General features: G+C 39.8%; 1 protein-coding gene, 1 long non-coding RNA gene and 1 other non-coding gene across 15 annotated transcripts in view; 2 read left to right on the forward strand and 1 right to left on the reverse strand.

Annotated features, from left to right (window-relative positions):
- The window catches only part of MRTFB (myocardin related transcription factor B), a 63,826-nt gene extending 57,570 nt beyond the window's left edge, over nt 1-6,256 (forward strand). For all 12 annotated transcript variants that reach the window (XM_054080280.1, XM_054080285.1, XM_054080284.1 and 9 more), the window contains one exon: nt 912-6,256. In XM_054080280.1, coding sequence (XP_053936255.1) covers nt 912-1,450 — 539 coding nt within the window. In that variant the 3' untranslated portion in view covers nt 1,451-6,256. The remainder of the gene's footprint in view (nt 1-911) is intronic.
- LOC128853699 (uncharacterized) overlaps nt 1-15,651 on the reverse strand; it is a 51,054-nt gene extending 35,403 nt beyond the window's left edge. The window contains exons 1-3 of one of the 2 annotated variants that reach the window (XR_008452392.1): nt 11,958-15,651; nt 11,366-11,830; nt 9,290-9,378 (exon numbers count right to left, since the gene is read on the reverse strand). This is a non-coding gene — a long non-coding RNA (uncharacterized LOC128853699). Of the gene's footprint in view, nt 1-9,289; nt 9,379-11,365 lie in introns of both variants that reach the window. The other variant, XR_008452391.1, reaches the window with a different exon arrangement.
- On the forward strand, nt 10,661-10,732 carry TRNAT-CGU (transfer RNA threonine (anticodon CGU)). Its single transcript has one exon. It is a non-coding gene; the product is annotated as a tRNA-Thr (tRNA).
- Nucleotides 15,652-16,342: the final 691 nt, after the last annotated feature.

A 16,342-nucleotide genomic window follows, 5' to 3' on the forward strand; every position in this document is an offset into this window, starting at 1 on the left:
ATATTTGCAAAGTTGCCATATAAAAGCAAACCTTTCCTGATCATCTTCATGAAAAACGCAGAGCATTTAGGGCTCTTGCCCTTGTGTGAGTTCAACGCTGAAGAATGTTTAGTATATTATTTATTTCAAGAAAGTGACAGGGTCCATCTAGTAATGCTTTTTTACTTTTGTTAAGCAATTATTTCAATAGATGCTCTTACAGGTTTTAAGAATGTGATGTTTGCTTGGAACACTGGTGCAAAGATATTTTGTCAGGGATGTTTTTGCTAGCAGAAACATCCTCTGTGCTAGAGGATTTATTTGCATATTTTGGGCTGTCTGATCCCATTTTTGGACTTCATTCTCATCTAAGAATTAACTGGAACTTAGTTTGTTTTATTTTCTTTTATTGTAACTGCCACTGTCTTATAAGGAACTCCATGACAGAAGAGTAGTTTCAGATTCCAGAATCAGGAATGAGAGTTCACACCAACTGATCTCTTAAACCCGAATTCATCAAGGTGCACATGGTACTAAACAGAAGTGGAACTGAAAATTGGTTGAGATACTCCTCTCTAAATGAGGAGATCTGTTGGCTCCATAATTCTAATTAGAAGAACTACAAACATGAAGGAGGTAAAGCTAACATCTAGGAAATCGTTCATTTTTTCATCAATATAAATATTCTAACTGGCTGAAGTATTACTTAAAGTGGAATTCTAGAATTTGTTTTAAAATACTTTGTTGTTCCAAAGGTACCTGACGTGTCTGATGTATGTAGTGTTCGTGTTGTCAGAACAGCAAAATTACTCTTACTCCACTGAGTTCACTTGTGGATGCAAATGGGCAAAAAAAGAGGTGGATGTTGTAAGCCTGAGGATGTATGTCATTATCTTTTTGGAATTCAGTTGTGGGCTTTTTTTTTGTTACAGAGATTTCCCTTCCAATAAAGGAAGAACCATCTCCCATTTCTAAAATGAGACCAGTAACAGCCAACATCACGACAATGCCAGTGAATACAGCGATATCCCGCCCACCGCCACAAATCCAAATGGCCCCCCCTCCTGTGTCGTTAGAACCAACAAGCAGCTTGTCTATAAGTTTGGAAAACCAACTTGAAGCCCTCTTGGATGGAACTTTACCATCAGGTAATGGAATTCCTCAACTGACAAGTAGTAACGATGACAGAGAGTCATTTTCTTTAATCGAAGACCTCCAGAATGATCTGCTTAATCACTCCAGCATTTTAGATCACTCTCATTCACCCATGGAAACATCCGACCCACAGTTTACCACTAATAATTCTTGTCTGTCTCTTGACCTTCCCGATACAAATTTGGACAATATGGAATGGCTAGACATTACAATGCCCAGCTCCTCCTCCGGACTCACTCCTCTCAGTTCTACTGCACCCAGCGTGTTTTCTACTGACTTTCTAGATGCACAAGATCTACAGTTGCACTGGGATTAACCTACAGCCAATGAGAACATGATCTGCAAGTCTCTTTACAGCAGAGGTCCATTATTGTACAATTCTGATTGCAGTTGAGATAAATTAAGGCAGTAGTGTTTAGAACAACAAGTGCTTGATGCTAATTCCTTATTGATTTTCAAGTTTACAACAGTGAATTAGTTTATGCTTCTATCGGTAATGTGCATCAGGGCCCTCTGAAAGCTGTATCTCACAAGTCAAGAAAAGATGATTGTACTTACTGATTAAAAAGTACCACAAGGTAAATGCATCACAAATATTTAAGAAAGAAGTTAATGTCCTCTGACTTTGTAATGCCTAAATGAACAACACAACATGGCTAAACTTAGAGAAGAAGTGAGATTTCAACTGTCAATATTGACACAGTGAACAAATGTTTGATGGAGGGTGAGGTATCACTGCACTACATTGTTCCTGTGGATAGCCTGAGCCAGGTTCAAAATTAATTGAGAGGGCAAAGGCAAGTAGAAGCACTGGCTGGTTCAGTGAAATTTCATATATCTAGTCTCTGTTCAAGGTGGTTTTTTTATATTTTGGTTTTGTGGTTTTTAAAACTCTTCCCACAGTCTTTAACCATGAGGGAAGAATTTAATTGCATCCAAAGGGAAATGAAGTGTAACTGCAAGAAGTCCACTGAGCTATGCCAGGTAATATTGAGTACACTGAATTTTGTATAGCAATGCTCTGGATTTATTAGGTAGGTTTTAATGTGTATATCAGACAGTTATTTGTATACTCTTTTAACTTTGTATAGCTTATTTTTGTGAACAGAGGGGAACAGTGGTCTTCAAACGAGATTACTATAATGGAAACAATAAATATCCTAATTTACTTTGTGTTTGAGGGTATTTGTTAGATCATTGAATCCGGTGTCTCAGCATATTAAAACAACTTGAGGAAGTAGAAAAATTCAATTAATGCTGTTGTACACTATGATCCTGCGAGCATCCATGCAAGAATAGCCCAAATGCCCTCAATCAAAGCTGTTTGTAGGATCACACCAAGTTGTAGGGGACAGTACTGACAGGACACCATCATTTCTTCAGGAACACTGTCTACTGAACAGCTTTGTCTACCAGTACATAACATCAGGGAAGCTAAACAGAGAAGCCACTCAGTGAGAATCCCGAATAGCAGTATCAGGATGTACTGTTTTGTGATAAAAAGGCACATTTCATACCTAGAACAGAGAACAGCAAAAATTAAGCTCTTACCTGATAGATCATGAAAATATTACATTTTAAAAGCCCTTTGCTGTTTTTTTCTATTATGAAAGCAGGTGGAAAAAAAAACCAAAAATGCAAATAGAAGTAAAATATGGTTGTCTCTCAGGTAATAGCTGTTCAATGTTGCCATAGATGACATAGGCTGATAATCAAACATAAAATTGGAATTATTTCCTGTTTCCTGAACAACAGAAACTTGGTATGTTTTCTAGCCTGAAACTTGATCTCATTGCACAATTCCTTCCTCACTACCAACCTTCAAAAATAAAGTTTTGCAGGAACTAACAAAAATGCCCTGAAGCTTTTGCTTACTTCGAGTATCAGAAATATAATGAAAACGTATAGTAGCTGTTAACTATTTAACAACCTGTATCTCATTTCTTAAAAAAAAAAACAAAAAACCCAAAACACAATGCAATCATATTAGCATCCAACAAAATACTTTTGTCAGAAAATGTTGTGAAATTAACTGCAAGTTTATGTCTCCAGATGTACAATGCTGTCTGGTTTGCTAATATTACAGAATTCCATTGGCTTCAGATAAAATAGTGGACGATATCATTGATTCATGGTTTAAACTGGCATCATATGTTTGCATCGTATCAGTTACCAGCACTTTAAATCATGTATCTTCAGTAGATTTACAGGCCAAGATTTACTTGAATCTGAAACTAAGTACTGAAAAACAATCTATGAAGATTTTCACAACAACAGATGAAGTTGAAAGACATATTTCCTTATTCCTTCTTGCTGTGCCTACAATACTTGAGTACGATATTACACATGGACTGTCTGCCTTAAATGTTGATGGTATAGGACTCTACAATAACGTTGAACAAATACATTCAACTTTTTGCATTCCTTTCCATCATATTGTCTTGGGAGCTAGTACTCTGAGATACTAAGTGCCCTCAGCTGTTACGGGAATAAGAATTAAGGACTCTTGGTCTGATAGGAACAAATTCAAATGAAATCTAATGTTCTGCAGTACTGTCAATTTATTATGTGTGATACATGAGACTTCCTACCATGTGTGGTTAGAGTTACCCCTTTTTGACCCTGCCTTCTGATTAAATAAGAGGCAAGTAAATTAATTTTTAGAGGACAAATTAACGTCAAGTAACTGTATTGTCATTTTTGATGTGCATGTAAATAGAGCTTAAAACTGGCAAAGCCATCTTGCTACAAAACTATCTGTACTGGCAGTGTAGAATATTAGCTAATGCATAGGAATCTATGTGCAGATATAAACCGAAACAGTTGAGCTGTGTTGTTATCAGTAGAGTATAGCTTTCTACTCTAAAAGTCTATTTGCAGAAAAAAAAAAGGGATCATTTTAGTTTTTAAACTACAAATATTCTAGTGTAGGGAATGTGTGATTACATTTTTGTACATTTCAGAATTATGTGTATTAAACCCTATATATAATGGTTTGCTTTAGATTTTGTTCTGAAATGTGATATATTTGCCATAGTTATATAGGCCTGTTATGGCAGAAATAGGTTTTGCTTAGACTTTTGTGTGTGCATGTTTTACATGGCAATTTTGTAACACAAATACAATACATCTTAGAAATTTAATCAAGACTGTGCAGCTTGACTGTACAGAACTGAATATTTCTCATTAAGAGAACAGCTGCAAAGGAATGCACTGGCACTAAATTTGCCACTTATGGCTGCAATATACTAATAGAACACATCCTGTCAAATGTGTTGTTAGTAGATCCTTCAAAGTAATTAAGAATACCATTTTATCAGCATGAAAATTAAAAGTTGGTGTTTACACTTGTAGACATGGAAAGAGCTCAGACATATGTTTTACAAGGCTGATGTTAATCAAGACCAAGTCACAACCTGAGTTTGAGTACATTTAATCCTGCATTTAATACAGAAATGGCATTTGTTACGCACTTTTGGTGCTATTCAGCATTAGTTAAGGCAAGTAAGTCTACAGGCAAAATTTTTGTTCGACATTATATATAGTTAAGAAATCATTGTCATAAATTTAGCAGTTCTCTGAAATGAACTTGTGGTAGCTGATCTCTACAGAAATTCAGTCTAATCCAGCAATGCAGGCTTGCAGAATCAGACTTTTATAAAGCTGAGGCCACAGCTTTTAGAAATAATCACTACTTAACACTGAAATTTCTTTCCAAGGTATTTCAGTATTCACCAACAGGAGTTACATTCAAGGAAACAGCTGATTAAAATGGAAGTTTTGATAATAAACTTTTATGTTACATAATCTCAGACATTCAGATGCCTGAAAAATGCAGTAGGCACTGTAATTGGAACCCAAGAACAAGCTGCTGAACTGTTTTCAAGGCAGAGGAAATGCAGTCACAGAATACATTTAACTGGAAGGGCATTATGTAATCAAAACACAGTAAAGCTCACTGATGTAAACAGTTGTTATTTGGATGGCATCTTCAGTGTATTATAAACTTAAAATAAATTCTATTAAAACTGGAAAAAAAAAAACCTTCCACTTATCTTTAGTATCATCTTTTGACGGCTTCTTCACCAAACTGCAGATGGTTTTTCATGTAAGATACATGGACTCGAGTTGCATACAGTGTATACATGGCCAATAAAGAGCATCCATTAAAACATGAAGTAATCTCAAATTCCTTTTATACCAGTCTGCTACGAATAACTATAAAGTGCAAAAAAGAGACACCACATCATTCTGTAGTGTCCAATACTGAATAAAAACACTTTTAAAGTTAAAAGTGCATAAATGTATTTGTAGAAAACTAGCCAAAAAAAGCCATTCTAGCTATGAGAGCAAATTCTCAATAAAAGCAGGGAATGGTTAATAACTATATGATCACACTATTTTTATAAAAAATACAGCTCAGATATTCAAGAGACAGCCTAAAATAAATTACAATATTATAAAAATTTAAATAGGAACCAAAGCATTGCCATTTATATTGCCAAAGGAGGCACTTTGTATTTTGAAGCATAGGAAATTAAATCCCCAAAAGCCCATACTTTTTTTAAATTAAGGATGTAGATATTTTCAAATATGTTTTTGATGTTTAACAGTACAGAGTTGTTTTTGTTGTTTGAGAAATTTGTATTAATAGCACAGGCTTTTTTCCAGATAGGATTTTTCTTCACAGTACTGCTTGCAGTAGAAATAACGCTAACCCTGGGAGGTGTTTCTCTTCTTATTTTCATGGTCACAATTATGTCTTAGCATCTCATTTTGTGAAAAGAAGAAGATAGACACCTGTGTCTAGGGCCCTCTTCATTTAAGCACTACTTTACTAAATGCAAATTATGGCAATCAGGGCGTCGGTTTATGTATTGCCTTTCTATAAGAAACCATGATGCCTTTGTATTTGCTGTTTGCACCCCTAAGATCAATTCCATATGTTTGAATGCCATATGTTTTGCACATTGTACTGTATATATGTAATGCATACTGTATTTTTATATGTGTACTACATTTATCAAATATTTTGTACATAGTGGCAATATTGTAGCTACTGAGGAAATGTTTGATATTTCAGCATTTTTGCTAAGTGTCTAAATAAAAAAGGAAAACTGTGTTCATTTGTCCATGCTTACTACTTAAAATACCATTAATAATAATCAACAAAAACTCTTACTCTTATGAGCTGAGAAACATTCGGCCTATGCCCCACATATCTTTCTCAGAAAAAGGAATAAGAATGAAATCTGCAGTAAGACAAACTCCAAAAGAATAATAGTTTGTCTTCAAAATCAGAGGCAAAATCTGTAAGAACAGAGATTCCCTCTACTCTCAAAGTTTAAGTTTTTACTTTTATTTAAGCAATACTATTATATTAATTCCTTTTCTGGTTTTTATTCTTTTCTCAAGAAAAGGCAGGGTAGGAACCCAGACTTTTCAGTACTTCTGTCATTTAAGAAAAAATGCACAAGTGTAACTGTCTTACATAACACACAGGTAACATATACATCTTCAATGTATTTTAAATCAAGCGGCTTCATAAAAATTAAGAATTGTAATCAGTGACTTTTTAATATAGCTCATAAGCCATACAGTCCTTATTTTGTAATTTGTCACTGTATTCTTGTGATGTGCAGCTGGTGGGGTTCGCTCCCACACACATCATCTACTAAGTAGTTCATTGAAATATGACTGTTCTTTGGCTCAGCCCAATCTTAAAAAATTTATACTTCCAAGAATCTAAGAATACCTATCCTGCCATAGTATATTTAAGAAGTGATTAACAGTTCGGAAGGGAGTGCTTTTCCTAGGCTACCCAGAGCATAACCATCTGTTGACCACACAAACCTAATAAGCTCTGACAGTGTACTAACAACTGCACAGATAAGTCATTTTGGACATTCCCCATTCTTTTTCACAAGAGCAAAACATCTCATTTTGAGATTCTTCTAAAGTCGAGCACAGGACAGGACATTAAGGTTACATAACGAATGCACTGATGTGTATGACTGCACAGGGTACTGAAGAGATCACTGAACAAACACTAGTTTAAACTCAGCGCAAGCAGAAGGAAAATTGATCAAAACTCCAGATGCTGTGGTAAGATTTGGGGGAGAATAGTACGAGTCTACTATGTAGTTTTGTCAACCAGCAAAAGTCAAGTCACTAAAGATAATCCCTTGGATTAATCCACACCGTTTGCTGCTGGAGAGGAGAATAAGCTGCAACACTGAAATTGTGTATAAAAGCAAAGGTAAGGGACACACAGGCTCTGATATCGTTCTGACTCATTCCAACAGTGAAAAAGGAACAAGGAAAAAAAAAGGAGTTTCTTCCTCACTCCAAGTGAGGTTTTTTGGGTTTTTTTCAGGGAGGGAGAAAGGGCAACTCAAAATACAGAATAAATGAGGCATTCCAGAGATGTGCATGTTCCTATTGTGAACCTCAAGCATGTCACTGCCCTGGAGCAGACTGGTGGAATAGTTCCATTGAGCTGCTCAGATCTGGCCACATAGACAGGTCTCTCAGAAAGCTTTTCCATTGCAATCAGGCAAGCTTCTGAATATTCCCCAGACAGTTTAACCTCATTTGTGAGTCAAATACAACATTTTGTTCACTTATACAAATTAATATTTAAGGCCCCTCAGAGTGAAATCAAAAACTATTAAAATATTATCGCAGCGTACTGGGTGTATTTCACCTCACAGGCTTCTGCTCCTAACTGAGTTGTCACAGATACAGAAATAATCTCCAAGAAAGTTTATATGACCATTCTCATCAGCTACAAAATACTGCAATTTTTTTATATACTTTACAGAACTAGTCTTGAATTTAACTTGAAAGGAAATAGTATTCGTATCACATTTTTCTGAACAGGAGCTACCTGTAATTCTCCAGTAATAAAAAAGAATTCGTTAAATAACGCAAGTAGGTACATAGAATAAGGGTATTCTGTGAGAAATTAAAGGATATTTCAGAACTATAATAAGGCACAGAAAGGAATAGGAAATTAACTTCTGACGTAGACAAGATTGCACTCACTTTCATTTGAGACTTTCCTGAATTCTTCCAATGTTTTCAAGACATGCTGGACTGTGAGATTTTGTATTTGCACTTTGTATTCTGCTGTTTGTATTCTAGAACACCTCTATGCATTTCTTCAGGAGAATGAGCTACGAGATGTGCAATATGCACAAGTTTCTTCACACGATGAAGCTACTTTATTTAAATATTTACTGTTATACTTGCTCTTGTGGACGCAGTACCCATACCAGATCACCCTTAATAAAGTCTGTTGTGCGCTGATGCCATCAGAACTTGTCCAAATATTACAAAAACCATCAAGTAGTAAATAGCACCCATAAACCTGAACAAGTTAAAACTTACTACTATGCCCTGCAAATCTCATAAAGTACCTTTTCTTTATGGACTTTAAATATTTTAAATGTTTGTAGGCCATGTATGCCACAAACTTACCTTCAGATACCACGCACCAAACAAGTATTGCAAAACAAGTACAAACAGTTTTTTACTACGTGTTTCTGCATCACAGAATTTATAGTTAGGATATATCAGAGATAAAGCACTTCTTTTGGTGCCAAATGGCAATTTGAGGTTTTGATTGTTTTACAAAGATCAAGAAATATAAACACATTACCTTCCTCACCCTCCAGACTGTGTTCATATTAATATTATGATGTAAACACCAAGACAAGGACTTACAAAGTGTGAGATTATTCTGAATGACTTCCACAAGCTAAACCCTGGTTTTCAATAAAACCTGAATGTATTAAACCATGTTCTACAAATGGCCATCATCACAATTTGTCTTTATTCTGTATAATATTAAATGCTACATACTCCTGTCTATTGGCTGCTTGTGTATCATACAAATATGGCTGAAGTGTGATATATTTCTTGGAATATTTGTACTATCTCAAGTCAGAGATGTTTCTTAGATAGCAAAGAAATCACATAGATTTACAAATCATACTGCAGTCTACAACCCCGCCTAGACCTTCCTAAAACAGAATCAAAGTAACAGACTAGAGGAGCATCTGAGACACAACAGCTAGTTGTTTTTTTAAGTGTTTATCCACAAATGTATAGAGTAACTATAAGAAATATTTCCCTCCTCATAAAAAATTACCTGGAGATGAGCATCCAGTCTTCTCCACAGAACAAGTACTGCAGGACTACTTCATGCTGCAACATTCTTGAATCCCTCCAAGATAACTGCTGTTGATTAAAAGTTAAAACACTAAGCAAATATTCTTTCATAAAGCTAGCACAACTCTACACTCAAGCCGTTGATAACTAAGGAGCATTCCAGCTACCTCACAGCAAGACCTTCTAAACTCAGTTATACTGTTGCATAAACTCTGCATAAATATGACTGCTCCCCTATATCACCTCAAAGGAGCTGGGGGGATTTGTAAAAAGGCCTAGTTTTGAACATTAAAACAGACATCAAAGTCCCCTCCTAAATCAACAACCTCCATCTCGTAAGAGTGAGCCTTAGGGAAGGAAGGAAAAATACCTGGTGATTATTTTCTCTTTCCAACAAAATTTCTGGCATTATGGTTTCAGCACTGGAGCCTTCTAAAAACCTTCCTTTAGGAAATTCACGTTGTTCTTTAAAGATGATTTTGTGAGACCACTGCATGTGGAGGATTCAGCATAAAAGAATAAGGGCTTTTACACAGAGCTCAAACAAGGGTAATGACCAGCATAAAAGACACTAAAACAAAGGTATCCAGACATCAAAAGAAACCTCAGGCAATTACGTGTTTTAAAACCTAATTTACATTTCTAGTTATGAAAGCTATGGTTTTGAGTAATCAGCTTACCACTGAGCACCACATGCATTGAGGCAGTTGGGCTCAAAGAGTAGGCAATTTACTTAAAACCATAACAAGTATTTCCTCTTAATCTCTATAGTGGCACACAGTAGGTGGGTTACCCCATGCACCCCAGCGCCATTTACTACAGGAATATCTGCTTCATAACCAAATTGGCATTGATTATCAAGTTTGGCTTTTTTCACCATCAAGTTTCATAGGGAATCTGAAGAGACGGCCACAACAATGAATGAGAACCAAGAGCTTTGTTCTCAGGTCACTCATAAATACTGAAATTGTAAGATTTGGCCACCCATAAGACCAAATCTAGAAAAACATGTATTTGAGTGATCTCTTCCGCATTTCACAACACTGAAGTTTATACAGGGGGAAAGTACCAGGCACTTAGCGGACCCAATTTGACCTATTGCGTTGAATCATGCCGACGCTTGGCATCTGCTCCTTTTCCCCGCGAAGGGAGATTTCATTCCCGCCTTCTCACCCCTCTCCAAGCTGTTTCCTGGCCCGAAGCAGCCGCTCCGCGGCGCCCCCGCCCCGAGGCGCCCCCACAGCCCGCGGGCTCCCCCCGACCCCTTCCCGCCAACCGCCGGCGCGCGCGCAGGGAGGGCGGCGGGAGAGGCGTCAGCCGTAGAAGAGCGTTGGGGTGCGCTCTTAACGCAGGCGCGGTGGCCAAGTGGTAAGGCGTCGGTCTCGTAAACCGAAGATCACGGGTTCGAACCCCGTCCGTGCCTTAGCGGCTCCGCGCTTGCAGGAGCTTTCTCGATCCTTTTTTTTAGGGGAAGGCGGCAGGACGGAACGGTGGCGGCGCCCTGCACGGCTCCCGGGGCCGCTCCCAGCGACCGCCCTGCTGCGTTCGTAGAACCAGCGGGAGGGAAAAGAGCTCCTGGATTATCGAGTGCCCCCGTTCCATCTGCCGCTAAACTGCGACCCAGAGCACCTCGTCTACCCGCCTTTTACACCCCTCCAGGGATGTGGACTCCACCCCCTCCCCGGGCAGCCTCTGACAGGGCACCGTGGTCCTTTCCGTGAGAAATTTTTTTCCTGATGCCCAGTCTGACCCTCCCCCGAGGCCATTCCCCTGTCCTGTCCCCAGCTCCCTCCCCTCTACACCCTTACAGGCAGTTGTAGAGAGCAGTGAGGTCTCCCCCAGGCCCTCCTCTACGGCTCGTTCTCCAGCCCCTCCACCACCACTCGCACCAGCCCGCCCCGCGCTCCACTCCCTCCCCACACCTCTCTTCACGTTTGCAGCAACAGAAACATTTGTCTTCAACCCGCTTTCCGCGTGGCCTAATGCTGTGGTCGAGACACTTGGCCTGAAGAACCAAAAGTAGATGGTTTCAAGTGCACAGGGCAAAGACACGCACCGAAGCCGTGTCCCACGCGTGTCCTACACGTGCCAGCACCCACCACCACACGGATTCGCTCCTGCGACGAACAAGTGAAGCCTCTGCAAACTCTATTTGAAGAGATGTTCTCCACAGGCTGCAGCTACCATGCCCCTCCCCTCCTCCTAATTAAATTAATTATTTATTAATTTAGTTCTGCCTTCTGGTTAGTGAACCATGAGGTTTCTTCATCTGTAGCAGTAATCACTTAGAAGTATTAATTGCAATCTGGTTAGTGTCCACTTTACATTTTATATCCTTATAAACAGAAAACCTCCCTGGCACGTTCAAAACAGGAAAGGAAGGGCTGGACTGGTCACGTTCAAAAAAAAAGCATGATGCTCACCCATGTCCAAGCACGAGCAAAGACCGGGCTCTGCACACACAGCTGGTCCAGCGGGATCACGGGCAGCCAGGAAGTCCAGCTCAGGGACAGCAATGGACCTGACACCAGCACACGAAGTTAAGTGCTGACAGTGCTTAAAACTGTCAAAACAATGTAAATAACAGTGCTACAAACTGAAGGAAATCTTTACTGATTCATGTTTGATATTTGCTTACCATCACTGACCTTTGATTAGTCCACAGAGTCAGTTTTTCCTTCCTGACGAATCTTCCTCTCATGTTGTGCACACTGTTGCCTAAAATAAAAACTGTACTATTGTTATGTGAACAATAATAACCGTCATTAATTATTTACACTATATTTTCTAAAATATTTTAAAATAAAATACGCACGTTCTGTTGGTAGGTCCAAATCATCATTCAAGTTGTGTTTTGAATTAAAGAAAGGCTGTAACCATTTATTCTACATTTTCTTTGCACAGGTTTAGTGTTATGAAGATTATCTGGATGTCTTAATTACAATGTAATTACAAATTTTTTTTCACTTAACTTACTGTCAATATTTACAGGTCTCCAGAACTGCTCTTAAGCAAATTTGCTGTAAATTTGATGAAGCAGCAGCAGAGAAGAAATCATAGTGCATACCATCCAGCCCATTTCCGAACCTGAAATCTCTAGTGTGAAATCTGTGACAAAGCTGCCCAATCTCCCCAGAGAGAAGAAAAATATAAATTATTGATTTTGAGCAGTGACAGTTTCAGCACAGAGCACATGCAAAACAACAGCCTCAAATGTTCTAAATTGGTTTCTGTTCTCTCAGGTACTTGTATTCATGGATATGAAGGACAGTGAGGAGCAGCTGTGTCCCTGAAGCTGCTTTCATAAGAATGTTTGCAAAACTAAACATAAAAATCAGCCTCAAGGACAAAACATATCTGATAAATACTGCTTGCTGTTACTACAACCACAGGTAGAAACCTGGAGAGGATCCACCCTGCCTGTGATGAGTAATGCTTTTGTCAATCCTTGCTTGTTTTTCAGCAACATAAGACTAAGCGAGGTATGCACAAGAGCTATGGTTGCATCTCACCCACCCACAAAACAAAGGTTTGAGGCCTGTCTGTGCTGCAGGACACACACAGAAATCAGATAATACAGAGCCTGGTTCTCCACAGTGTGCAGACAGAAATTACATTTTGCTAAATAACACTGATAAATTATTAGCATGGTAAAAATTTTGCTAAGTAATATTTTAAGACATGTCTTATGGTTATTTAATTGAAATTAATTTCATAATCAGAAAACTATCTCTGAAATCACAGTGTAAGAGAAGCTAGTGCAGACCAGAAACTGCAAGCTCCAGTAGCAGTCAAGATGTAGAAATAATTAACATACCACACAGGTTTACTGCCATGTCATAGATTCATTTACACAACATCAAGCCTTTTTGAAAGCATTATTATATTTGCCTTCAGCATTCTCCTTTCTAGACAACACAATCACCAAATTTTAAAATCTCTCCTTTAGGTCGGGTTTTCTACACCTCTGATCGCGCCTCTCATTATCCTTGCTAAAGTCCCCCGGGATCCTCTCTAGTTGCTACTTACTGTTCTTGAAACAAGAACCCAAAGCGGACACATTCCTGCTGCTTCCCAACACAGAGCAGAGCATTTCTGCACATGGCACCTCACAGAGGACACCACGAGCAGGACTGAGGGAACCTGCATTCCGTGTACCCAGCGCAGCCCGAGCTGCCCTAGTTCCAGCACCACAAGAAGCTGCAGAGCTGCCATCACATCGCACAAACATCCCAACTGGCACACGTGGCCCTGTCCCCAGACAGGACTGTGTGACTGAAAATTTAACTAGGCAGATCCTCTCTCACCACAGGCATGGCAGCGCTGCAGCCCCCACCGGGAGCAGCCCCGGAGCTGGAGGGCAGCTGCAGCTCCTTGTGTCCCCCACCATGTTGGGCACCGCAGGGCAGGTGGCCCACAGCGAGTGGTTAGAACAGCAGCCGGCGTCCAATGGGGCCGAATCCCAGGACAGAATCTGTAGCGTGGTATCAGGTGAGATGAGTCCTTTTCTTAATCCAGCTTCTAGTATCCATCATCGCATCATTTTTTTTATTTAGAAATCCCTCACACTGTGCACTCTTATTGCTGAAAGCAGGAGGTGAAGAAAATTTAATTTAGTTTCATCACTTTTGTTGTTTAAACAGAGCCTCTTGCTGCCTTTTCGAGTTAATTGAATTTCACATGTGACAACCGGTATGGCCAACAGAGGACAGCACATCCATTTCTTCTAATGATCAAAAGATCCTGAACTTCGAGCTGCCATTCACTTTTTCTCTCAGGAAATGAGAGTGACAGGCAGAGTAGAGCAGCATGTCTTAAGTAAGGCAGCCAGCTTAAAAAGGCCTTTTTGCAATTAACTAGAGTTGTTTTGAATTCCAAGTGATTGCTTACAATAAATCTACTTCTAACCAGGCATTATTGCCAATGAAATACTGTGGGTGCACCTCTCAGAAAGCTGGCTCTACATTTTGAAGCAATTGTTTATTGAGCACTGCAATAACAGTTAAAACACACTTAGGTGTCAAAGCACACAGGATTGCCAGGTGAATTCTGCTAATTCCCCTTCAGAACTGCAGACAGACAAGTTTGGTATAACTAAGTTTTGATTAAATGTGAGGGTTTATAAAGCACTGAAGTAAAGCCAGACTCCAATGTTTTTATTGCATTTGATTTGGGGGCAGAGAAGACTCTGCAAATCATAATGAAATTCAAAGAACAAACCCAAGGATTTCATGTGGCTGTGGGGAATTTCATTACAGAAATTCAATTAACCTGCAAGAGTTGCACACATTGAAAGAAATCTATCATCTTTCTCCAAAAGCTGGCTATTGTGTTTTTTATAGCAGCCTTTGCTATTCCTAGATAAATGATGCTTTGTTACAAATGCATTGACATCTTTATATTACTAATAGCATATAAATAACTTCTTCATCCATTTACTGCTTTGCAAACATTAATTTCTCTTTTGTATGAAATATATCAACTGGCATTTTTTTAAAAGACATGACTAAAGAAGGAATGGTTGTCAGACACAAGCACAAAGCAAATATACAGATTTAGAAGACATGTGAGGAATAATAGCGGCTCATGCCAGTGTGCGGGTCTCCTGCAAGCCCCAATTTATATTTGTCAGTCAAGGCCTGATCCTATGAATTGCTGAGCAGAATTAATTAACAGCCTAGGATACCATTAAGTCAATGGGGACAGACAGCACTCAGCAATTCTCAGTACTGGGCCCTTAAGTAAAAGCCAACCTACAAATCCCCATTCATGCGAGTAACAATATTGCACACATCTACCGTAATAACATGAATTATTCACATCGGTGTAGCGTGAAAGACGCAGCCCGCAAAGCCTGTTTAAAATGACACACGAACATTAATTAGCCTTCCTGTGATACATGGGAGGGTTATCGTTCAGCCCATTTTTCACTCATACACATACTCCTATTATTTGCACAGGTCTGATACAAGGACACCAGGGAAAGTAAATACAGGAGATAGGCATCTATAAACATCAGTAGAAAATGAGGAAAGGGGGTTACTGATTAGCCTTCTTCCTGTATGAAACTCCTAGATCGTATCGGAGAAATGCGAGTTAAGTGTTTTACCGATCCTCCTTTTTTTAACCATTATCTGATCAGAAAAGCATGAAAAGCACTTCACTGCTCACTTGATTTTTTTTTTTTGTTCCCCTGTGCTAGGAGCCCTCTGCAGGAAGCGAAGCTGAATTTCACAAATCTTCCCTTTCTGACGTCTCCCGAATTTCTAGGAATGCCCCTTCCCTGTTACTATATTTGGAGGTAGTTTCTAGGAAAAAAGAACCCTTTTCTGGGGCGGCGGCCGCCCCGCGGGGCTGCGGGGGCTCAGCGCCTCGGCTTCGGGCGCCGGAGGGAAGCGCACGGAGAGGTGGCTTTGTGGCAACAATGAGTGAATCTTCCCGACTTATTTCCTGGCGGCTGCTCTTTGCCACCCCCTGCACTTCCCCCCCCCCCCCCCCGCCTTTTTTTTTTTCTTTTTTTTTTTTTTAAAAAGAAGAGGATCGTAAGAAAAAAAAACCTTTTGGATTTCCCCCTCCTCTCCTTGTGGTGGCCTCTCGTTTAGCTCGTGGCGTGACCGTGATAAAGAAAGGTTCCCGTGCGCCTGGCAGGGCGATCTTTTATGTAATGACTGAAGCTTTTGCCAGCGGAAGGAGCCGGGAGCGGTAAGTGCCGGGGCCGCCCCCGCAGGCCGCGCGGAGGCCGAGCCACAGGTGCGGGAGCGGAGCCGCCGCAGCACCGCGGGGGCCGGGCGGGGCGCGGCTCCGCTCAGACACCGACTGCGCCGCGCTCTCCTTCCAAGGTGTGTTCGCTGCCCCTCGGCTCCGCGTTTCGATTATCGGAAGCAGAATAAACGGAACGGTGGCTTTTCGAGAGCGGTGATTAGTTTCTTTTAAAGTAACTGACAGCGTTTACCTACCTCTGTCGTCCAAGTGTAAACTATAATGCTTTTAAACTTGGACTTTATTTAGAAGTTCTGTTGGAATTATAAACTAA

Source organism: Cuculus canorus, chromosome 15, assembly GCF_017976375.1.
Source record: "Cuculus canorus isolate bCucCan1 chromosome 15, bCucCan1.pri, whole genome shotgun sequence".
NCBI lineage: Eukaryota > Metazoa > Chordata > Aves > Cuculiformes > Cuculidae > Cuculus > Cuculus canorus.